Source organism: Nuphar pumila, chromosome 2 (genome assembly GCF_984573655.1).
Source record: "Nuphar pumila chromosome 2, dmNupPumi1.hap1.1, whole genome shotgun sequence".
NCBI lineage: Eukaryota > Viridiplantae > Streptophyta > Magnoliopsida > Nymphaeales > Nymphaeaceae > Nuphar > Nuphar pumila.
Window position 1 is genome coordinate 28823684 of NC_143250.1, and position 26068 is coordinate 28849751.

The 26068-nt window shown below is 39.0% G+C and overlaps 1 protein-coding gene across 1 annotated transcript in view; it reads right to left on the minus strand.

Annotated features, from left to right (window-relative positions):
- Positions 1–25115, minus strand: part of LOC149845114 (helicase SEN1-like) — a 68333-nt gene extending 43218 nt beyond the window's left edge. Inside the window, exon 1 of the mRNA XM_089987015.1 lies at positions 24914–25115. Coding sequence (XP_089843141.1) covers positions 24914–25115 — 202 coding nt within the window. The remainder of the gene's footprint in view (positions 1–24913) is intronic.
- Positions 25116–26068: the final 953 nt, after the last annotated feature.

Genomic DNA, 26068 nt, shown 5'->3' on the forward strand with positions numbered 1-26068 from the left:
CTAGTCCAACATCTGATATCAAAGTACTTTTGCACTGAACTCTGCCAAATTCTTCTTAGCTTAGTGCACCTATATCTATACCGAGCCTGGACTCATAAGCCCTATAGAGCCTCCAAAGCTTTGTTTGTTTGTTACGTGCTCATCATCATTATCATCTTGAAAAGGGTTACCTAAGCCCAAGCCCAACACAAGGTGAAACTTAATTTATACACTTTTTTGTTTTATTTTTATTTGATTCAATTAAATGTGGATTTGTCTAACTATTCATATCTCTTCCGTTTTGGATTTTTTTCAAGTCTTAGTAGCATCTCTACACCATCAAACTCACTTTTTTGAGAGGGTGGTGTATGTTCGCCCCCGATGATTCACTGAATCCCACGTCTGTGTTCGGGGCTTTGAATGAGCACCACGTATACAAGCACATGGGGCTCGTATTCCCGTGTATGTTGACATAACTTTGCATCGGACTCTGGTGTTGTTGCAAAGACTTAAGTACCCTATATTGCTATTCTTCTCATAAAGTGATGGTTTGAGAAAATGACAAAAATGCCTTTCATTCAAAAAAGAAAAAACAAATAGTTCAAAAAAAGGACAAACATGTCCTCCATCCAGAAAGTCGAGGATGATGTTGACTCTTCAAAGTCTTCTTCTTTTTCTGTTCAAAAAAAGGACAAACATGTTTTCTTCTTCTTTCAACGTAAAACACTGTAAAACCTTTTCTCTCTTTAGAGAAGAAATCAAGGGAAACAAAGAGTTCTTCCTGGAGAAGGCCATGAACATCAACCCTCTCACTCACTCTCCCTTCTCTTTCTACTTCTGTGCACATCCAACAGACGATCCTACATTGCTGCATCGTCATCTTCTTCTTCTTCCTTCTTCGTAAAACACTGTAAAACCTTCTCTCTCTGTAGAGAAGAAATCAAGAGAGGTAAAGGGTTCCTCCTGGATAAGGCCATGAACACCAACCCTCTCACTCTCTCTCCCTTCTCTCTCTACTTATGTGCCTGATTTAGAGTTTTTGCCCTTACAGGAGGGGGGTCCGGGGGCCGCCCCTGGCGGGGGGCTCGGGGGGCAGCGCCCTCCGGACCAAAAATTTTTTGGGCCTTCCAACAATGATTTGTAGTATTATCGGGCTTTCCTACAGCAATTTGTAGTATTTGTAGTGTCTTCCGTAAATCGCTATAGCGATTTGTAGTGTCTTCTGCAAATCGCTATAGCGATTTGTAGTGTCTTCCGCAAATTGCTATAGCGATTTGTAGTGTCTTCCGCAAATCGCTATAGTGATTTGTAGTGTCTTCCGCAAATTAGGACCAACTTGTCAGAGTCATATCTCCCTAACCGGAGGTCATATTCCAAATCCGTAAAAAGTGGTGTCTTCGTTATTGAGTCTAGTTTATTTCTGTAAATTTTCAGCAATTTCTATTGTCATTTCATTCTCTATTTTAACTTCAACGATACATTACAACCACAATCATCAAAAAAAAGATTGCCCAAGCTAAGAGTCACCGTTCTCGCCCTCCTCCTCGACAGCAACCCAGTCGGTGCAGTCGCGCTGAGGATGGCCAGCAGAAGCTCCACCATGTCGTCTTCCTCTCCCTAGCGAGGAGGTCTCAGCGGAGCCGTCGTTCCGGTGACGGGTGTTCTACGAAATGTAAATCCCCCCTTCTGTAAGGGCAAAAGGCCATGAACACGCTGGGAGGAGCCCTCAGACCCCCCTTCTGTAAGGGTAAAAGCTCTTGAATCAGACTCCATAACTCTTCAAGTTGAATGATGCTACCCACACTAGGAGGAGCTCTCAGACCCCCCTTTCTGTAAGGCTAAAAACTCTAAATCAGACTCCACAACTCTTCAAGTTGAATGATGCTACCCACGCTGAGAGGAGCCCCCAGACCCTCCTCCTGTAAGGGTAAAAAATTTGAATCCGGCTCCACAACAGTAAATGTGCAGGTCAGTCGGTGCTTGATGGAGCAATGTATGATCTTCTAATGGATGTGCACAGAAGCAGAAATAGAAGGGAGAGAGAGAGTGAGAGTTGAATGATGCTACCCACGCTGGGATGAGCCCCCAAACCCTCCTCCTGTAAGGGTAAAAACTTTGAATCAGGCTCCACAATAGTTAATGTGCAGGTCAGTCTGTGCTTGATGGAGCAATGTATGATCTTCTGCTGGATGTGCACAGAAGCAGAAAGAGAAGGGAGAGAGAGAGAGAGTGAGAGGGTTGATGTTCATGGCCTCTTCCAGGGGAGATTTCTTTCTCGGATAATCCTGCAGTGCAGAGACTGAGTCTTAAATAATCATCTTCGGGGCACTTAAGTCTTTACAACCACTCCTTTTCAAGAACCGTCATTTTTTTTGCACCAATGGAGGAGAGGGTACTTAAGTCTTTGCAATCGCATCAAACTCCAATGCTAATTAATGCTGACAAACATGGGGATACGAGATGCACATGCTTACATACGTGGTGCTCTTTGGGACCCCCGATCATGAGATGTAGCTAACTGCCCTGTTCGGGGGGGGAACATATAACCTGCTTTGCACTTTTTTGGTATAATTCATGTATGAGGTACATCAGTTTTATGCTAAAGCTTGGATCAAGGAAAGCCATTCCTGAAAAGGTTAATCTTTTCTTACCGGAGAAGGAAAGACACTCGACTTGCAAGCAAAGATCCCATGTCTTTTACAACAAAATCCAAATTCAATTCAACCACATATATGTCAAAAACTCAACGGATCCAAAGTGAACAATGATACTGAAGGAACATCTAAGTTTACATATTCACAACATCTAAAATAAAATTATTTTTCTTAAAGAGAGGTACATGAAAAATATTAAATCCAACAACTAACCTTTTATGCCACTTGCGGTTGAGGAAGAAGGGTCTAAAAATATTAACCAAGCATCTCGTGAACATTTGAGGGGGAAGAAAAAGAAAAATTAGGTTAATTTTAGAACATTTTTATAAAAAAAAGTGCATACTGTTGATTGTATTGGATATGAGTGAGTTGAAAGGGATATGATCTGAGTAGAAGTTTCTATAGATGTTGGTCTGGGACTGCAGAATCTATAGGGCAGATATGAAGATATTTCTTACACTTTTGACGAAGCAGGTTATATGTCCCCCCCCCCCCCCGAATAGGGGAGTTAGCTACATCTCATGTTCGGGGGTCCCAAAGAGCACCACGTATGTAAGCATGTGTGTCTCGTATCCCCATGTTTGTCAGCATTAATTAGCGTTGGAGTTTGATGCGATTGCAAAGACTTAAGTACCCTCTCCTCCATTGGTGCCAAAAAAATGACTATTCTTGAAAAGGAGTGGTTGTAAAGACTTAAGTGCCCCGAAGATGATTATTTAAGACTCAGTCTCTGCACTACAGAATTATCCGAGAAAGAAATCTCCCCTGGAAGAGGCCATGAACATCAACCCTCTCACTCTCTCTCTCTCTCCCTTCTCTTTCTGCTTCTGTGCACATCCAGCAGAAGATCATACATTGCTCCATCAAACACCGACTGACCTGCACATTGACTGTTGTGGAGCCTGATTCCGAGTTTTTACCCTTATAGGAGGAGGGTTTGGGGGCTCCTCCCAGCGTGGGTAGCATCATTCAACTAAATGAGTTGTAGATCCTGATTCGGAGTTTTTACCCTTACAGGAGAGGGGTCTGGGAGCTCCTCCCAACGTGGGTAGCATCATTCAACTTAAAGAGTTATGGAGCCTGATTCAGAGTTTTTACCCTTACAGAAAGGAGGGTCTAAGGGTTCCTCCCAGCGTGGGTAGCATCATTCAACTTGAAGAGTTGTGGAGTCTGATTCAGAGTTTTTTCCCTTATAGGAAGAGGGTTTGGGGGCTCCTCTCAGCGTGGATAGCATCATTTAACTTGATTCATTGTGGAGCTTGATTTAGAGTTTTTGCCCTTATAGGAGGAGGGTTTGGGGGCTCCTTCCAGTGTGGGTAGCATCGTTCAACTTGATTCGTTGTGGAGCTTGATTTAGAGTTTTTGCTCTTATAGGAAAAGGGTTTGAGAGCTCCTCCCAGCGTGGGTAGCATCATTCAACTTGATTCGTTGTGGAACCTGATTTAGAGTTTTTGCCCTTACAGGAGGGGGGTCCCCCGGCATGGGTCCCGGGTGTCATGGTCAAAAAATGCACAGGGTATCGTGGTGAGAAAGACATATTTTTGTTCCAAGCAAGGTTGAAAGAAATCAATAGAAAATTCAGCAAGGAGCATGCCAGAATCAAGATCTGGATGTCAAGCGAGAATGGTGTTGTGCAACTCAAATAACACAGAATAACAGGGGTCTGGTTTTTAGTTAAAATGAGAAATTAAATGACAATAGAAATCGCTGAAAATTTACAGAAATAAACTAGACTCAATAACGAAGATACCACTTTTTACGGATTTGGAATATGACCTTTGGTTAGGGAGATATGACCCTAACAAGTTGGTCCTAATTCAGGTAGCGATTTACAGCGATTTGCTTACTGAATAACACTACAAATCTCTATAGTGATTTGCGAAAAACACTATAAATCGCTATAGTGAGATCCAAAAACACTATAAATCGCTATAGCGATTTGCGGAAAACACTACAAATCGCTATAGTGAGATCCAAAAACACTATAAATCGCTATAGCGATTTGCGAACTCGTTGGAGACCCCAAAACACTACAAATCGCTGTAGAAAAGCCCGATAACACTACAAATCGTTGTTGGAAGGCCCCAAAAAAATTTGGTCCGGAGGGCGTTGCCTAGACTTTGAAGAATCAACAACATCCTTGACTTTCTGGATGGAGGACATGTTTGTCCTTTTTTTGAACTGTTTGTTTTTTCTTTTTGAATGAAGGGCATTTTTGTCATTTTTTCAACTTTAAAGAGTCAACATCATCCTTGACTTTATGGATGGAGGACATGTTTGTCCTTTTTTTGAACTGTTTGTTTTTTCTTTTTTGAATAAAGAGCATTTTTATCATTTTTTCAACTTTGAAGAGTCAACATCATCATTGACTTTCTAGATGGAGGACATGTTTGTCCTTTTTTTGAATTGTTTGTTTTTTCTTTTTTGAATAAAAGGCATTTTTGTCATTTTTTCAAACCATCGCTTTATGAGAAGAATAGCAAGAAAGGGTACTTAAGTCTTTGCAACCACACCAGACTCCAATGCTAAGTGATGTCAACATACATGGGAATACGAACCCCATGTGCTTGTATACGTGGTGCTCATTCAAACACCCGAACACAGACGTGAGATGAATCATCGGGGGCGAACATACACCACCCTCCCTCTCCACTTTTGACGGGTAAATCTCCAAGTACCCTCAATCAAAAGGTGCATGTCATGCATGAAACAATTTGATTATCGGGAACTGAAAAGGTAAGCTCTCACATTTTCATCATAGTGGCCATGCAAGATTGAGAACATTAAGGAGAGAGAGAGAGGTTTTGGTTATACAAAAACAATGCATGTTTAAAAAGGCAACTATTATTTTTTTATAATTAAAATGATTTTATTATAACATTTGAGAGAGAGAGAGGTTTTGGTTATACAAAAACAATGCATGTTTAAAAAGGCAACTATTATTTTTTTATAATTAAAATGATTTTATTATAACATTTGAGAGAGAGAGAGAGAGAGTTATAATTGTCAACTTAAGAGTTTTGTAGAAAATTACCATACGTCATTTAAGTAATACCTTTTTTGCAGCATCCCTATCTCCCTTTTGAAAAGGAAAATCAAGAAGATTTTCCAGAAGAGGGTGCAGGAGAGCATAAAATACCTTTGAAATACGCAGGTGATCGTGGGAATCAAATCAGCAAGCACCCTGCAGAACTTGTTGGTCACGGATGAAGGATATACGATTTATACGTCTTCTGTGGGAGGCTCTCGTATGAAAAAAAATTGATGTTTTGATCTCTGCACCGCAACCAGTTGATTCTGGAACTGTGACACCATTCAATTTCATCTCTACATCGCCAAGAGTGAATCTCGGAATTGTAGATCCGATATACGTTTAGTGTAGGCTTCACTTTTAGGATGACCTGCAAGCAAGTTAGTGGTTGTCAATGCCTCCCCTTCTCATACTCGTTTGGCGGAAACTCTCTATGGGTGCTCTAATTCGGGTATCCAATTAGACTACTTGGGTGCTACTGAACTAGGGATGGCAGTGGACTGGGAGAAAATGGGGTTCCGTCCCGTCCTGTGCCCCATTTAGACTGGGGATGAAGGGCATGAAACGGGGATGGAGGTGGGGATGAAGGCTAAAATTCATCCTCGTGCGGGGATGGAGGCGAGGATGAACTTACACTTTTCCCCGCCCTGCCCCGTCCCAATCCCCGCCTTTCCCCGCCCCATCTCCATCCCCAATCCTTTTAAGGGATGACAATAGACCGAGGGGAAACAAGGCCTGCCTCGCCTCCATGTGGACCGGGGATGGAGGTGGGGGTGGAGGTTAAAATCCATCCCGTTGCGGGGATGGTGGTTCGGAATTTGAGATGGGGCGGAGGTGGAGCCATCCCTATACTGAACTTCTTTAGTGAGCATAAATGCAAGTTAGTGGTTGTCAATGCCTCCCCATACTGGTTTGACAAAAATTCTCTTTGGGTGCTCCAATTCGGGTCTCTCATTAGACTACTTGGGTCTCAAAATCTTGCAAAAAGGACCTCCGCAAGATGTTTGGGTCGCATTGTAAGAGAAGGTTCGTGCCCATATTGATTCTTGGTATGGTATTTATTTGGACAAACCGGCTCAGTCTACTCTAATTCGCCATGTCTTAAGTTGCCTAACGCTTCACATCTTGCAATTTTCCATTTGCCAAAGAAGTTCGAATCAAGGATAAAATAATTTTTTTTCAAAGAAACCTTTCTTTGGAGTGGAAAGGGCCCTACTAAAGTATTGGTCAATTGGAAGGATTGCACTCGCCCCTTGCCGCGTGGTGGCCTTGCCATCTCTTTAATTTGGCTATATTATGTCGTTGGTGGTAGGAGGTTTGGGACTGGTATTTTTCCATGGACTGATTTTATTAAGCGCAAATATCATTTGAATGATTCGCCCACTTCTTGGGGTAACAATCGACATTGAAAAAAGGGCTCTCAGGATTGAAAGGAGATCACTAAATCTTTTCAAGTGTTCTCTTCATTCCTCGTACAATCTGGGAATGGGAGTGGTTGTTCTTAAGCGTTATCTTCGGATGGGGATTTCTCGGTAGCATCTTGTTATGCTGAAAATGATGAACTTGGGATGGATTGGCTCCCCAAGAAAGCCGTTTGGATCAAGGGACCCTCTGTTAAGATAAAACAGTAACTCTCAAGAGTTGCACTCAACGGTTACAATGCGATTGTTATCCACCCAGCATTTGTCGATTTTCCATCCCACAAAAATCGGCAAATGCAGCTGGTTTAACCTCATGTTAATTGTCTTGTATCAGGTTCACGTATTCGGTTGTTGCAAACAGATAAGCCAAATGCAACAGCCCATGTAACCTTAGATTTTCTAGAGTCATGTATTCGGCTGTTGCAAACAGATAAGCCAAATGCAACACCCCATATAACCATAGATCTGCTAGAGTCATGTAATAGGCTGTTGCAAACAGATAAGCCAAATGCAACAGCCCATGTAACTTTTCCTAAAAACGTGTATATGGCTCAGAGATATACTAGCTAAATGTAACCTGCAGATATCTTAATAAAAAGCTATTCCTTGTAACATCTCACGCATAACGTGTGAGTGAGTAGATTCTAAATTCTATCTTTCCTCTTTCATGGTATCAGAGCCTCTTACTTTAACGAGTAAATCAATGGCGTCTAACTCATCCAACTCGTCTGCCTCAATGATACCCACTGCATCAGCAACTCAGTGGAATGTAGTAGCAAGCTTGGTCTCGATCAAACTGAATTGAGAAAACTATCTTCTCTAGCGCTCGCAGCTAGAGTCTGTCATGGTGAGCCAAGACCTCTTAGGCTTTGTCGATGAGTCATCTTATCAACCCATCGAATTTGTCACTGACAAGGAAGGGAAGCATCAAAGCTATAGTCTCTAAAGTTGTCTTTGGAAAAATCATGACAACTAAGCCTACCTGTAATGCCTGGACAGTGTTGGAGAAAGCTTATAGTTCGTAGTCACCGTTGTGAATCATGATGTTGAAGAAAGAGTTAACCTTTATCAATAAAGAATCAATAGACATGTTAGCATACATCGACATCCTATTGATGATAAGGATCTTATTAAGATAACTCTCAATAGGTTGCCCATCGAGTATGAAAGCTTTATAACATCCGTTACAACTGCTTCTACTATTCATGACTTTGCCTATCTATATGATCTGCTTATAAATCAAGAAAAAGGAGTTTTTTCACTCAAAACCATCTGAAACTCAATAATCCACCCAAACTGCGTTTTTTGCCACTTGAGATAGGGGTCGAGGACATAGCTCCTACAGATGTCATTGGAAACAAGGAAGGGGATACGAGCATAATTTCTCCTCGAACAACAACTTCAATCAAGGTAACTCAAGTCAACGAGTACATGTGACTTGTCAATATTGCAGCAAGTGTGGCCACACTATAAAAGATTGTTGGGACATTCCGCAAGCCTTTTTTACTATGTCCATGCAACAAAGTGGAAACGATTATTTATACCCTAACACGGATGCTATCAATCATCTTACGATAAATGAGCAACATTTTGCAAATAAGTCCCCATATCAAGGGAGTAACTTCATCATGATAAAAAATGGTAAGACTATACATATTCTTCAAATAGGAAACATGGTTCTTTCAACTAGAGGATCTCAGTTTTTACTAAAGAATGTTCTTCATGTTTTTGCTATTGCAAAAAACTTGTTTTCTGTTGGTCAATTTATTGAGGATAATAATTGTATTTTTTAATTTACCCTGTCTCACTTTAATGTCAAGGATCATCAGACAGGCAAGATTCGGCTTCAGGAACCAAAAATCAATGTTGGTCTATATCTAATTAAGGCAAGCAATGACTCTTCATTAATGTCAGCATATGCAGGAAAACATAAATCCTTTGACATATGGCATCAGCGGCTTGGACATGCCAATAAGACAATTTTGTCATTCCTTAGACCTAGCAATGTTATTTCGCTTGATAAAAGTAGGTAAATAAAAACTTTTGTTGATTGCCTCATTTGAAAAGCTCATAAACAACTTTTTGGTCACTCTCAATCCAACAGTTCATGGGCATCAGAACTCCTGCATGCAGATGTCTAGGGCCTTGCGCCTGTGGATTATCAAGAAGGCTTTAGATATTATTTGTTATTAGTTGATGATTATTGAAGGTTTTGTTGGTTATTTCTCATAAAAAATAAATCTCAAGTGTTTGAGTGCTTCAAAAATTTTAAGTTCATTGTTAAAAATCAAGTTGGCTTTGCTATTAAATCTTTTTAGTCTGACAATGGTGGAGAATTTACAAGCCTTGAGTTTAATATCTTCAAAATCATGGCATATTTTATCGTTTCTCGTGTCCATATATGCCTGAATAGAATGGCCTTGTCAAATGCAAGCACAGACACATTGTTGAAACCGGTCTTAGCATGCTCAGTGGTACAAGTTTACCTCCTGATTATTGGGTTGATGCATTCCGAATAGCTACCTACATCATCAACCGACTACCAACTCTAGTTTTGAGATGCCGCACACCGTATGAGCTTCTTTTCCTTTGTAAACCTGACTATACTCACCTACGAGTATTTGGTTGTCTTTGTTATCCCCTACTCACATCCTATAACAAGTCAAAATTTTAGCCTAAAACTTTACCATGTCTCTTTCTTGGTTATACATCCTATCATAAAGATTACCTTTATTTTCATGCTCAAACTGGTCATACATATATATCTCGACATGTCTATTTTGATGAGTCAGCTTCCCTCAATTCTTGGGTCACATCGAACCTGTCTCCCTTATCGTCATCCAACTTAATTCAATGGGGCATTTCTCTGTCAGTCGCACCCGATATCTCATCATCATCTGAGTCGTCTCCTTCCCTGGCCTAACCTAGTGTGCCGCCTCACTCTGAATGTCAGACACCACATTTGTCCTTGACTCCTCTAATCGGTCTCCTGTAATTGTTGTGAACACTATGCTTGATCCACCCTCTCATCTTAGTTCCTCGTCCCCTATCGCTCCTGCTCCATACACATTCCCTACTCTGCCAACCTAACCCTTGGTATCCCCCGATTCATCCCCATCTAATTCAGCTCTGTCTCAGCTTCCTAGTAGTTCTTTGTTCCCACATCTTGTCTAAGCATTATTCGTCTGCTTGATCATTCCCATCCCATGATCACCCGATCCATGACTGGCTCCTTAAAACAAAAAACCTTCACGACCTCCCTCTATCCCCTTGTGCTTACCAATCTTTATGCCTCACTTCTCGAACCTGAACCTTCTACCTTTAAACATGCATCTCAACTACCCAACTGGCAAAGGGCTATGGCTGCTGAATAAGATGCCCTTATGTGCAATCGTACCTGACACTTGGTTCTACCGCAACCCCATTTTAATGTCGTTGGTTGCAAATGGGTCTATTGCATCAAACAACACTTTGATGACCCCAATTCTTACTACAAAGCTCATCTTGTGTCCAAGGGGTTTCATCAGAAAGAAGGTATCAATTTCTTTGGGACTTTCAGTCCCATCATTAAACCCACTACTATTCAGGTTATCCTCTCTCTTGTTGTCTCCTTTAAATGGGTTATGTGCCAACTCGACTTCAACAATGCCTTTCTAAATGGCTATCTCAATGAAGATGTGTACATGAGCCAACTACCAGGGTTCAAAGATGTTAAGTTTTCCAATTATGTCTGAAAACTAGACTGTGCTATCTATAGACTCAAGCAAGCCCCCTGGGCATGGTACCAACACTTGAGCACATACTTGCTTTCTCATGGATTTGTCATATCCCAAATCTGATGCCTCGCTTTTTATTTTTAAAAATCATCATATGCTCATCTTTTTACTGGTCTATGTAGATGATCTCATCATTACAGGTAACTCTCCAAAAGCCATTACACGCATCATTACCCATCTTGGCTCTACCTTCTCAGTCAAAAACCTTGGGTGCTTAAGTTATTTTCTAAGCATCGAGGTTCACTATCTCAACCATGTTGTGCATCTATCTCAATGCCTATACATTCTCAATCTTCTCAAGAAAGTCGTTATGGTTGATGCCAAGCTTGTTGTTACTTTGATGAGTTCGTCCACAACAAGAATTCTACGGATTAGCGATGGACGCTATCCGACGATAATTCATTGCAAATCCATCGCAAATCTGTTTAGCGACAGATTGGCGATGACTTAGCGATGGATAGCATTCATCATAATTTCTTTGTCGCTAATTAGCGACAGAACTTATATATCGCTACTTTGCGATGGATTAGCGAATGTCATGATTCATCACTAATCTGTCGCTAAATAAGGACTAATTTGGTTTTGCGACAGATACATATCCATCGATAATCCATCACTAAAATTTAACGATGGATACATATCCATCGCAAAATTCTGTCACCAATTTATCGATGAATTCACGATGAATTACATTTTGTCGCAAAACATCGGCTGATTTAGTTTTTGAGATAGATAAATATCCATCCCTAATCTGTCGCTAAATTGGTGATGGATATTAGCGATAGATATCGTCACTAATTTGTCGTAAAATTTAAAAAAAAAATAAAAAAATTATTTGAAATATAAATATCGAGAAAAAATTTCTCGTTATACAATTTATATAACCTGTGTATGAAAAACAAAGTACATATAAAAAATACATATACAAAGCAGGTGAAACAAATTTAACACAAGTTATAAGTGAAACAAATTTAACAACCCACTATAATCCTCACCAAGTTCTAATTAGTTACAAGTGAACATATACAAAGAGTTTTGTTTGAAACAATAAGTACGTGAAACAAATTCAACACATGAATCTAATCATCGCCAAGATTCGGAGCATCATCTTCTTCATTATCTCGATCTGCCCCTTCATCCATGCCTCAATCATCTCCTCTACGCTGATCATCTCCAGCATCCTACAAGAGAACCAAAATGTTAGTATTGATAAACAAAATATAATGAAATAAATTATATGCAATGCACCTAATCTAAGGGAAACAAAGTAACATGGCTGAATGAAACATAGACTAGAAATAAAGTGAAGGTCATTAATAAAATTCAGATATGTATTCTATGGCTGACAAAAAAAAATCATAGTGATTCAATCATGCAGATATGTGTTGTAAGGCTGTCAAAAAAATGTCATAGTGATTCAAGCATGCATATATGGTTTATAAGGTTGTCAAATAAATGTAATATGTATCATAATCATGCATATATATGTTATAAGGCAGTAAAAAACTTTCATAATGAAGAAATCAAACTTGTATGTGTTCTAAGGTTGTCAAAAAACTTTCATAGTGATTCAATCATGCATATATGTTTTATAAGGAAGTAAAAAAAAAATCATAGTGATGAAATCATGCTTATATGTGTTCTAAGGTTGTCAAAAAACTTTTATAGTAATTCAATCATGCATATATGTGTTATAAAGCAGTCAAATAACTTTCATAGTGATGGAATCATGCTTATATGTGTTCTAAGGTTGTCAAAAAACTTTCATAGTGATTCAATCATGCATATATATGTTATAAGGTAGTAAAAAAAATCATAGTGATGAAATCATGCTTATATGTGTTCTAAGGTTGTAAAAAAACTTTCATAGTAATTCAATCATGCATATATGTGTTATGAGGCAGTCAAATAACTTTCATAGTGATGAAATCATGCTTATATGTGTTCTAAGGTTGTCAAAAAACCTTCATAGTAATTCAATTATGCACATATGTGTTATAAGGCAAACAAAAAACTTTCATAGTGATGAAATCATGCTTATATGTGTTCTAAGGTTGTCAAAAAACTTTCATAGTAATTCAATCATGTATATATGTATTATAAGGTAGTAAAAAAACTTTCATAGTGATGAAATCATGCTTATATGTATTCTAAGGTTGTCAAAAAACTTTCATAGTAATTCAATCATGCATATATGTGTTATAAGACAATCAAGTAACTTTCATAGTGATGAAATTATGCTTATATGTATTCTAATGTTGTCAAAAAACTTCCATAGTGATTCAATCATGCATACATGTGTTCTAATGCTATCAATAAAAAATCATAGTGATTCAATCATGCATATACTAACTTGAAATCTAACGACATGAAACTTTATACTTGACGGGCACCAGAGCTCATGTTGAATGCAGACAAGGTTCCTCTATCCCAAAAAAAGTTGTACAACTCATTATGGATAAGGTTGGAAATGGCTTCATGTAAAAAGTCACGCATTATGTCCTGAAAAAGCTAGCGGACACCATCCCAAGAAGTAGCAAGGTCCATCGAACAATGGGAGTTGATGCTGGTGGGAGAACTTTGAGAGCCCTGACTGCAGGTGGCAACGACTAGTGTGGTGTTCATGTTACTCTCAAACCCGAACACACGACCCTTTTTTGAGTTCATCGGTTGCAATCACCCATGTTGTAGGATCAAAAGGTGGATGTTGAGTGGAGTCATCGCCATATCGCTCTACCATCTGATGCTCGTATGACTCCTACAAAGTAATGATTACAGTATGAATTAGTAATTAAGAATTATAATATTTATGATAATGTAATTCATGGTAACTTGTATATTATAATGTTTATTAATATAATAAATACATATCGTTGTCGCTCTCGCCTTCTCTGATATAAATTCTCTTGTGTTTTTACGTTTATGTGTTTCAATAAACACATTCTTGTAAGGCACAATGACTCTTTTTTTGGCTTTCTGCAAGGTTAAATGATAAAAAAATTAATTAAAAAATAAACATAAATACTTATAAATTTGATAATATATATATATATATATATATATATTGATGAGTTATCGTTTTCTTCTGGTGGCTCCCAAAAGTCCTAGATTCACCTGTGTGTAGATAGGCATCATGCATCTTCGCTCGGTTTTGTGCAGCCTTTGTTGAGCGGTTTTAAAATTCATGGCTCACCTATTTGTCGCACAATGCATCCCAATAATCTGTCCTGATAGTAGAAGGTTCATGGCCCTTCCACTACAGTGGATCATCTATTCCACCAGATGTTTTTATTGCTACAGTCTTCATATTGTGCAGCATGTCGACAAATCGACTGGCAGCCACCTTCTGCCACACATGCCTCGCGTCCTGCTTCTCCTTTGTAGTCGTGAAGCAATTCAAAGCCTATAAATAATTTTAGAAAGTTAGTACACATGACTATAACAAAAAATTAAATATGAAACATATTAGCTATGATAAATGATTGTATACCATAAATGAGGACCATAATCTTTCCAACACCTCCTTCGGGTACTTTTTCCATTAACTGATCGGTCCTGGAAGATGCTGAACTAGTGACTTCCTAATTTCTCGTATTACGTCTTGTGGCTCGAACCTCGCATTGCACATGAATTAGTACACATTAACAATCAACTATCGATATACACTATTTATAAGATAAGTATTGAACAAGTGACAATGAAATACTTATGGGCGACTATTGATATATATTATTTAAATGAGTCATTGTGTATCAAACTAAGAAGACCCTGCATCAGGCGTTGTCTCGTGATGTGTATGAGTAGCTGGTATAGGTGGGTCATGTACAGGCGAAACATCATCTATAGAACAATGAGTTAGAAATTCACACAAAGTACATTTAAACTAATCAAGTATATAATTATTTAAATGATATACCTATCGAAGCATTACGTGAAGACGAAGGCTGAGACTGGCTACCACTGGGTGCTCGACTACTGTGACCTCCATGAATCATATTTTAAAAAATAAAAATGTTATTTGGATCAGTTACATAACTCTTGATCTTAGCATGGATATGACATATGCATGAAATATAAAGATTTAAAGGTCCTACATGAATCAGTTTTATAACTGTGCATGTACATGCTAAGTATGCATGGAATGTAACATGATATGCAATTCCATAAATATGGATATATAATCAAATCGAAAATAACTTCATGCAAGCATGAATATAGTCACATCAAACATGACAATACATTCAAATCATTTATATCACAACAATGTTAAACATGTACATGCAACAAACACACTCTAATATCTCGTTAACTACAACCATGACTAGCATGGTTGTTGAACTACAAAAATAAGAGTATATGAGAAAGTGATGTGGTATGTATTATAAGATGTATTTCACTAGCTCGAGTATGCTTCCTCATCACTTGTTTGACTTTCATATTCTTCTTTTTTCTCCTCCTCTTTGTCCTATTCGTCTTCTTCTTCATTGGGCGTCCATCCACTTGGTATATCATTTGAATCACATTCTTCCATACATGTGCCATCAAACAATGGAGATGTGACATGCAGATCATATATGAAATCGTGACCATAAGAGAAGTCATACATATCATATGATTGATAGTAATCACCATCTTCAACAATCTTGTCGTCCTGTAACTGATCATACTCGGGGTATAGTTTAGACTTTACCTTGCAAACCGTCCACCATTCATTTCTATCTAACTTCCTTGTATTCGGATATGATGTATAGTAAACTTGTTGAGCTTGTGATGCTAATATGAATAGTTCATATGTTCTAAACCTTGATTTATGATTCACCTTCACAATGCCTGAGGCTTTATCGACCCTTGTTATTGTGGGATCAAACCAATAACACTTGAATAAAGTTACCATGTTATTTATGCCTAAGTAAGTCAACTCCATTATTTTTTTTATAATACCGTAGTAGTCAAGTTTATTTTCACAGTAATTGTTGCCCTTGACACACGTGTCACTATTCATCGTTGACTTATTTACACCGTAGTCTTTTGTATGGAATCGATAACCATTTACGATGTACCTATTGTAACATTGCACAACTTTGGTTGGACTATTTTGTAAATCACATATTTCTTGGTCATTAACATCACCATGGCGGACCTACAAGTATAAACAATGACTGTAAACACGACCAATTAAGTAACATATTGTTGTTTACACGAAAAGAATGCATGTCATCATCCTTACCAACTCTTTCAACCATGCCCCAAACTTATTTTCACGTTCTTCCTGTACTTCTGAATCAGTGAGATGTGAAAGTTCTCTTCGCAACTCCATATCAAATTATCTGCACTTAACAAATAATTATATTATCGAACCATGTATGTAGAAAACTTAGTGTAACATATTATGTATACTTACTCGATGTAGGGGTTGATCTCTAAGCAATTAAAAAGGATATAAATTTGTGATGTATCTTGCTCTCGATATTCCAAGAGTCTTGATCGGCAACTGCCAAAGGCATTTCCAAGTGGTTTAAATATCGATAGTTTGTCAGTCACAACAACTTGTTCTCCATCATCATTACGAGGTGGGCAAGTGTAACGTGTTGGAATGTGAGGCTCAAAGTACATAGATGAAAATTTTGAAATCTCTTCTAAAGTGTACACCTCACAAATTGAACCATCTACTCTTGCTTTATTCTGAACCTTTTTTTTAGGTCAAACATGCATCTGTCAACACCATAGATCCCGTAATACAATAAATTTTTAATAGCATTAGAGAGAAAAATATTAATAAAAATATATCTTTCAAATGGGTACATCCATCGATATTGCATAGGACCACAAACCCTAAGTTTGTATAGCAAGTGTATCATCACATGTTTCATAACGTTGAAAAATGCTGGAGGAAATATCTTCTCTAACTGACAAATAATAGTGACGACGAAATTCTCAAGATTCTTTACCTCAGTTACTACAACTTTCAATGCACACAATGTTCTAAAAAATATACTCAACTCGGATAATACCACCCATATAGGTTTGTCTAACATATCATGGAATGCTAGGAGAATCAATTGTTGCATGATGACATAACAATCATGGCTCTTCAACCCATATAATTGTCTCTCGTCTATCTTCACAGCCTGAGCAATGTTAGAGTCGTATCCATCTGGAAATCTCAGCTATCTCAACCACTGACATACCTGCTTTACTTGATCTGGTACATGCACGTACCTTGCCTTTGGTTTAAGTACTTTGCCATTGTACTCTTGGAGTTCCAATTTTGGTCTTTTACATATTACTTTTGAATCTATATGGGCCTTCGGATTATCCTTCATTTTTTCTTTGACATTCATTACCGTATTGAACACATTATCAAACACATTTTTCTCCGCATGCATCACATCAAAATTATGTCATATCAATAAGGTCGGCCAATATGGTAGTTCTCAAAATATAGATTTTTTTGTCCAATTATGATCCTTTCCAAAACCAATGAAGGGCATCGCACTATGAGCATCTGTCAGTCCATATGAAAAGAATCGCAATCGTCTTAACATCTTTGTGCCAGACAACCATGTAGGTAGACCTTCTATTTCAGTTGTGCCTGCTTGAAATGTGTTCCTTTATTGTCAGAACGGATGGTTGCTGAGTAGAAATCGATGGTGACAATCAAACCAACACGGCTTCCTTCAATGCGTCAATCTAAAAGATTTTATATCCTCGATGCAGTACGAACATGACAACCTCCCATGTGTGCTCAAACCAGATAACATATCATATGCAAGGAAGTCACTAATTGTCTATAGAACAACATCTGTCATAATAAAGTTTTGTTTTTTTGTGGGCATCGTACGTGAGAACACCGTCATTCCATAGTATTTTTAGTTCAACAATCAATGGCCTTAAATATACATCAAGATTTTGGCTCGGAGACGTCAGACCAGGGATCAATAGAGACAAGAAAAGATTTTAATGCTTCATACACAAGCTTGGAGGAAGGTTGTATGGGGTGACAAATACCGGCCAACACGAGTATAGGGTTGATCTACTCTCAAATGGATTAAATTCATCTATACATAAACCAAGCCTAACATTTCTCACTTCCATTGCGAAGGTCGGATGACTACGATCAAAGTGCTTCCAAGCTTTCGTGTCAACAAGATGCGTGATTTTGTCTTCAGCATGTCAAACTTTATTTGCATGTCATCTCATGTGTTTAGCTATCCTCGAAGACATATACAATCGTTGCAATCTAGGGGTGAGAGGAAAGTAGCGGAGTGACTTGTATAGTACTTCTTTTGACCTCGTGCTAGTATTGTCTCTTGTCTTTGGCTTGAACCGAGGATGACCATATGACGGACATGATCTGCTATTTTCTTGGTTTTTGAAATACAACATGCAGTGATTTAGACAAGCATCTATCTTTTGATACCTCACACCTAGAGCGTTGACCATAACCTTCGTATGGTAGAAATTTTGTGGCAAATTCTCATCTTTGGGCAACATATTCTTCACAATAGAGCAGAGACGATCAAAACATGATTGACTCAAATTATACTCTAACTTTAAATTCAGTAGTTGAAGAACTGCAGACAAGATAGTGTGACTCTCACAGCCATTCTAAAGTGGCTCATCAGCATCTCTAAGTTATAAAATCTACTAGCTGCATTGTTTGTTGCTTCTTCATCTACCTCAGTTGGTACATCACTAAGACCCATAGCATAACCCAGTTCTGGTCCTGCGGCATCAAATATCAAATCTATATATAGATTATCATACACTACATTCACTCGTGCGTCAAAATTATTTCAAAATTCTTCACCATAAAGCATCCAATTCTGATAACCACTCACAAAACCCTTCCTATATAGGTGATGTCTAACGTCATGAGGTTCTACAAATTGATTATTCTTGCACATCATGCAGGGGCACCTGATACGACCTATGGGATCTACTGTACTGACACTTGCCATTGCAAATTCATTAAAATTGTCAACACCATCCATATATTCAAGCGACACATTATTATCAACTATCCTACGGTACATCCATTCACGGTTTGCAGCCATTTTGTCCTATGATGTTACGGATATTATCCTAACCAGTTAAAAGAGAATCATAATAACGCTATGTTATTTACAAAGTTGTTAGAAATTCTTATTTGGTGATTGTTTGTGAGCGATTTTTTTGTTTCAGTCAATGTGCATTTTTTTTCTCCTCTCTACCACAAACATGCATAACATAAAATGTAATTCAATTAACTATTATGCATGCATTGATAATTCAATATTTTTGTGTGTAACACCATCACATCATATTTACACATATCACAAGGATATTTAGAAAGATGAAATCACATTCATAAACATGATACATTCAATTTAAGCATGTTTTCATAATACAATTTTATATGAAATGCATAATCAAATCCAAAATAACTTCATGCAAGCATGGAAAGTCATGTCAAACATTGTAATACATTCAGTCATTCATATCACAATAATGTTAAACATATACATGCAGCAAACACACTCCAATATTCAGCTAACTACTACCATGCCTAGCATGAAATCTGAACTACACAAATAAGAGCACTTTTATTCCCATACATTCAAATCATGCTCAGCATGATCTTTAAACTCTAGCAAAACAGTCCTCGATATCCACAACTAAGTGAGTGTGTGAGCAGAAAAGTGTTGCATCCAAGAAAGTAAATAACATGTGATGTACTTGCATCACTTACTCACCATGGGTATTTACCTAATTTGCATGTTTTTGCATTTGCATTTGCATTTGCATTTGCATTTGCATTTTTCTTCTTTCTTTTCGCATGGCATTTTAAGCCGCATGTGATGCTTAACATTAAGCATCGCACATTTTACTCTGCTACGCACCTGCAATGACAAAGAGTGTCGGCCAAAGACAAAGACACAGGCAGAGAGCTTTGCCCCGCCCTGCCTGACAAAGGGGAACACGACAGAGGGTAAATCCCCCTCCCCCTATCGACAAAAGAACCACTCAAGTAGGGGCTCCGCCCTCCCTTCCCGATGAGAAAAGATAACAGCAGGGAGGCAAAGCCCCTGTCGACTGAAGAAACAAAGTGGACAGGGGGCGGAGGGGCTCCGGCCCCTATCGACTGAAAGAACCAAGGACAGAGGGCTCTGCCCCCTACCGACCGAATGAAAACAAAGAAGGAATGAGGGAGGGGCCGAACCCCTCCCTCGTAACCCAAGCAACAGGAAGGGGGTCTCGACCCCTCCCTTATGAAAAAGGACAAACGGGAGGAGGCTGAGCCCCTCCCTCAAAACCAAAGAAAATGAAGACATGGAGAAGAAGGAGGGGTCTCGGCCCCTCCCTTACGAAGAAGGAGAAACGAGAGGGGGTTGAGTCCCTCCCTCAAAACCAAGAAAAAGAAGACAGTGAGGGAACTCGACTCCTCCCTAGCGAAAAAGAAGGAATGGGTGGGGTAAGGGCCTTTCCCTCGCTTGCCGAAAACATCCAAGCAGTAGGGGCAAAGCCTCTGCCGGCCGGAAGGAATGAGGCAGAGACCCAAAGCCTCTGTTGAAAACTTTGTCATAGGCGGTAGGGGGTATCTCCCCTACCGACCTGTTGGAAAAATTAACAGGGGTTTTAGCCCCTGCCAACCGAACATGGTTTGCCAGTAGGAAAGAACGACAGGCCCCTGTCAGTTGACAAAAAAGAAAGAGAAGGAGAAGAAGAAGTAGAAGAAGACACAGGAGAAAGAGAGAGGGGTGAGAGGTTACCTAAAAAGAGGTCGGTGAGAGGGAGACCACCAACATTAGGTGCAGGCGACAAGCGAGGTGAGTGAGGGTTCAACTATGAGAGTCGAGCGAGGGAGAGGGTTCGAGGTCCGATCGAAGGAGATAACTCGGTGGTCGGCGGTCGATCGAGGGAGAGGGTTTGACAATGTCATAAGGTGAGTGAGGGTTCGAGGTTGGTGGTCGGCGACGGCACACGGTGGCGAGAGAGATGGAGTGAGGGAAGAAGGAGGAGGTGAAGGAGAGCACTCAGGCGACGAGCGGCGGAAGGCGACTGCATGCGAGAGATGAAGCAGAAAGGTAAAGAAAGGGGCTTGCATTAGGGTTTTATGGGGAAAATTAGCGACAGAAAATTCTGTCTCAAAATCTGTCTTTAATTAGCGATGGAGTAGCAAAAAAAAATTATGTTGCTCATTCATCGCTAAGTTACGACGGAGTTTGAGACATAATTTTTTCATCGCTAATCCATCGCTAATTAGCGACGAATTTTGAGAAAGAATTTTTCTGTCACTAATTCTGCAACTAATTCCAATTTTAAGGACGACTAGTTTTTTCTAGCTAATTCATCGCAAATTTGTGATAGATTATTTCTGTCACAAATTTGTGATGGATTATTTCCGTCGCAAATTTCTGTCACTAATTAACATTTTTCTTGTAGTGGTCTCTCAAGCTCACCAAAGACAGTACTGCACCCTTTCTACAGTATTGCCGGAGGCCTGCAATATTTGTCTCTCACTCGCCTGGATATTGCATTTGCAATCAACAAATTTTGTCAGTAGATGCATCAACCCCATGAGGTTCATTGGTCTGTCATCAAACATATTCATCTATACCTAAAGGACACTTTTGAATATGGTCTACTTCTCCATCCATCTTCCTCTCTTTCCCTTAGTGCTTTCTCTGATGTCGATTGAGCAGGGTGCCTGGATGATCGCAAATCCATCGGGGGTTTCATTGTCTTTTTAGGCAATAATGTTATATTTTGGTCCTTCTGCAAACAGCGCACAGTTGCCTAGACTAGCACTGAAGCTGAGTATAAGTCTCTTGCTTGCGCTACTTCTGACTTGCTATGGTTAAAGTCTTTATTCACGAAACTTTGTGTTTGCACACCCCACCTGTTATGCGGTGTGATAATATTGGGGCATTATTCTTAGCGGCCAATCCAGTGTTTCATGCTCGCACGAAGCACGTAGAGATCGATTTTCATTTTGTTCGGGATCCCGTCTTCACTGGCAATCTTCAAATTCAGTTCATTTTCTCTAGCAATCAGCTTGCTGATGGGCTCACCAAGCCGTTGTCTACACTCAAGTTTCATGGATTCCGAGACAAGCTCAACGTGTGTGCCTCCCCGCTGAACTTGTAGGGGTGTATTAAGATAAACAGTAACTCTCAAGAGTTACACTCAACGGTTACAATGTGATTGTTATCCACCCAACATTTGTCAATTTTCCATCCCACAAAAATTGGCAAATGTATCTAGTTTAACCTCGTGTTAATTATCTTGTATCAGGTTCACGTATTGCGCTGTTGCAAATAGATAAGCCAAATGCTATCAGCAACAGCACATGTAACCTTTAGAATTGCTAGAGTCATGTAACCATAGATTTGCTAAAGTCATGTATTCAGCTGTTGCAAACAGATAAGCCAAATGCAACAACCCATGTTACTTTTCCTAAAAACGTGTATATGGCTAAGAGATATACTAGCTAAATGTAACCTACAGATATCTTAATAAAAAGCTCTTCCTCACATCTCACGCATAACGTGAGAGTATTAAATTCTATCTTCCCACTTTCACCCTCCCCTCGGGCTCAATGTGATTGTTAATATAATTGATCAAATTCAGAAATGGGGAATACAACTTGTGAATACATGTTGTCTCTGTGAACAAGCGGACGAATCTATGCAACATATTTTTGGTCATGCCCCTTCTTCCAAACCCTCTTTACATATGGAGGAGTCAGCCAGCCTTAGGTCATTGATTATTGGTCCTCCTCTCGTGAGATATTCGAAAAGATGGCAGTGGGCATGGAAATGTTGGCTGCTCTCTACTTGGTGGGAGAGATTCAAGATTCTTCTATGATAAAAGTATGGGCGTGGACCATGTATCTCATGCTATTCAGTCATATATGTTCCACTCTGCTCGTACAGTTTGGTACGAGGATGACATCTCTTGGCTGCGCACTTCACTTCTCAGATCTTACTTTAGGGAGATTGTTTCCTCCACCTAAGCATTGTATATTTTTTGTATTTACCATGAATTCTCTTCGTCCATGTTGATTATTAATAATATTCACTTTTTTTAAAAAAATACCTGTTTTTTAGATAACCACATAAAGAATGACCAAACAAAATTTTCATTACACATTTACAAAACATGGCAAGAATATCATTTTAAAAAAAGTAATCTTTTAGGAAATAACCACTATACTCTTTGAAATATGTTCTCCTTTTCCAAATCAGTTTTTGTTTTTTTTGTTGCAAAATGGTCCTCGATTAGGCAGAACAGTCATTTTTACTCACCTTTTGCAAATTAGTCCCTATCTTATTTGGCTTTTGCAAATTGATCAGCTCATGACAACACAATCATCAATTTGCTTGCCCTTAAATGGTTGTTAACAACAAGGACTAATTTGCAAGGGTTAATGAAAAGTCAGGGACCAATTGGTAAAATCTCATAAGGCAAGGACTACTTTATAAATTGTCAATAAGGCATAGATTATTTTGCAAAAAAAAACTATTTTTTATTTTATTTTTACTCCAAGAAACCACACCAGGCACAAAGACCTAGTCATGCTAGCTCAGCCTGTAACGCCCAACCTTAACTCGAGGAAATTTTTTTCTTTAAACACATCACTGAACTTTTTTTTAACCAATTTGAAACTATCCCCAAACTCGAGTATGTCATAGAGTTAAATCAAATCATTATAATTTGAATATCACAAAAAGATTTTATTTACTTCATAAATAAAATTTTAGAGTTTGTAGACAAAAACTCAAAAAAAATAAAATATTACAATTCAATCCAACATAGCAGTCCCTATATGCATCAACATCCATTTGCCTACTCCCACAAAGCTAAAAAGTGAAAAGAAATGGAACGTGAGACACATCATGTCACAATTCTGCACACTCTTACTAAGTAATGCAAATGAATGGTGGAAGATTTTGTTTGATCCTACCTGCATACAGGATGTTTTGAAATAAAGACAAATTTTCAAAAAAAAAACCAGTGTAACTGGGGAGTAAGATATTGGACGAAAGGATAAATAATTGATATTTGAAGAACGCTCTCTGAAGATAACAATAGAAGGATTGACGATGTGCTTCTTGATTGATTTGGGAGACACTCTGAAAGAGGTCATTCCTTGCAAGAAGACATTTTGCGAAGGAGAAATACAAAGGAGGGCGTCGAGCTATGAGAAAAAATGATAATTCTATTGATGCATTGAAGAGAGGGGAATAACAAATCAATAAGAGAACTGGGACTACATTGCCCCTCCAAAATGACAAAAGCTAAATGAAAGAAGTGATATAGTATTTGCATCAGCCTTCTTCTTCGCGTCCAAAAAGGATGTTGGCCAGATAACCGATTGATTATCTAATTTGCCTTAAGCAAGAAATCCTTCGTTGATGCAATCCTGCACAATGTTCTTGAAGATGAAACAATGCTCTAAGTCATGCCTCAATGCTCGGTGGTATTTGCAAAATCGATCCTTCCATTTCCCCAAAGCGACAAAAGGATCAACGACCTACGGAAGTCTGACCATATCTTTTGCGAGCATGTAGGCGAGAATACTCTCGAGTGTTTGATCTCATGGGGTAAACTTGTGGTCATGTCTCCACCCTTCATACTTTATCTTTTGCTGAGTACTTGATTTCTACTGAGGCTTGGTCAGGACAGTCGATTGATCTTTTTCTTCATCCTCAATGAAGAAATTCTTGTCGATATAGTCTTGGACGATGTTCTTGAAGACAAAACAATGGTCGGTATTGTGCCCTACAGCTCGATGGAAATTGCAGAATTGACTCATGAATCTTCCCATGATCGTGAGAGGGTTCATGGCTCTTGGGAGCTTGACTAGTCCCTTGGTCAACATGTATTCAAGGACTTCTTCAAACGATTGTTCTAGAGGAATAAACTGACTGTCATAACCCTAGCCATCCCGCTTTATCTTTTCTTTCTGCTGGGATTTCTGGTGAGAACTTGACTGGAAAGGCTTGTTGTCTTGCTTGAAGGTATCTCTCTTTCTGCCTCCATTGTTGCTTTTGTTGGACTTAGAACCTCCTGTGCTACTGTTGTTGCTAGTGATGTTCTTGAAGAAGGTGGCAGAAGTCTTCTTCTTGGTGGCAGCCTTTCTAGAATTGTCCTCAATTTGCTCAGACATCATTTTAATCATCATTTTTCTAAACAGCTGATATACGGCGGGATCAATGTCATCCCTGTCAGTCTGACTCTGTCTTCTGTCAGATTTTGGAGAACCCATTTCTTGCTCGGATGCAGAAGAATAACTAGTATGTTGGACGGGTGCGGTTTTCTTGCCAGACCTTGATTGAACCGTATGGAATCATGAATGCTCTCTGCAGAATAAGATGGATGAGTAGGCTCTAAAAATGATTTGGGATAAAGACGAATAGAGAGAAAATATTTGTTGAGGACCGGATTGACAATTTGAAGAATATCTCATTACCAGGGATTGGGTCGTCACTGGAATCGCGAAAATTGCATTGATAAACAACTAAATATGCCTTGTTACCTAGGTGAGGTCATCAAACCATGATAGAATGAGCATTATTGAAGGATGATAATTTTATTAATACTAAACTTGACAAAGAGGAGGCGGACAAACAATTTGTCACCACTCATGGTAATCAGAAGACACTCGAGGACCAGGAAAAACAGTGAGAGTAACAAAAGAATCCCAACTATGCTTGGCAGAATAGTATGCTCTGGACCACTAAGCAGACTTCAGATCGAATTCTGGCATAATGCCTAACAATAGTCGAGCTTCAATGCGCTTCTGCCTCTATGAAAATTGCCTGACACATCTCTCTGGTTGGTAATAAATGAAGAAGAAAGGTCTGAGTAACTTGAATCTTTTGTCATATGCATAGGTGTATCGAGGGAGTGACTACTGACGATCGAAGTAGTCCCACACGATTTCCTCTTCATGAATGTTCTCGATCAAGAATTTGTACTGAGAGGTGGGTAATGGCTTCTTGTTGTTATATCTGAATGAGCTGGTTTGAGTTGGTACATGTCGAGAGAACCAAGACTATAGTGCGTAGATACATTCTTCTACTAAGATAGAATCTTTAAGCACGAAACGGGTCAATCCACAGTATAAGAAGGCAAGCACGGTCATGGTGATCGAGAGACGGTTGGTTTGTCGACTTCTCCATCTTCGCAAAAGTTGTACTATTTCGATATCAACATAGT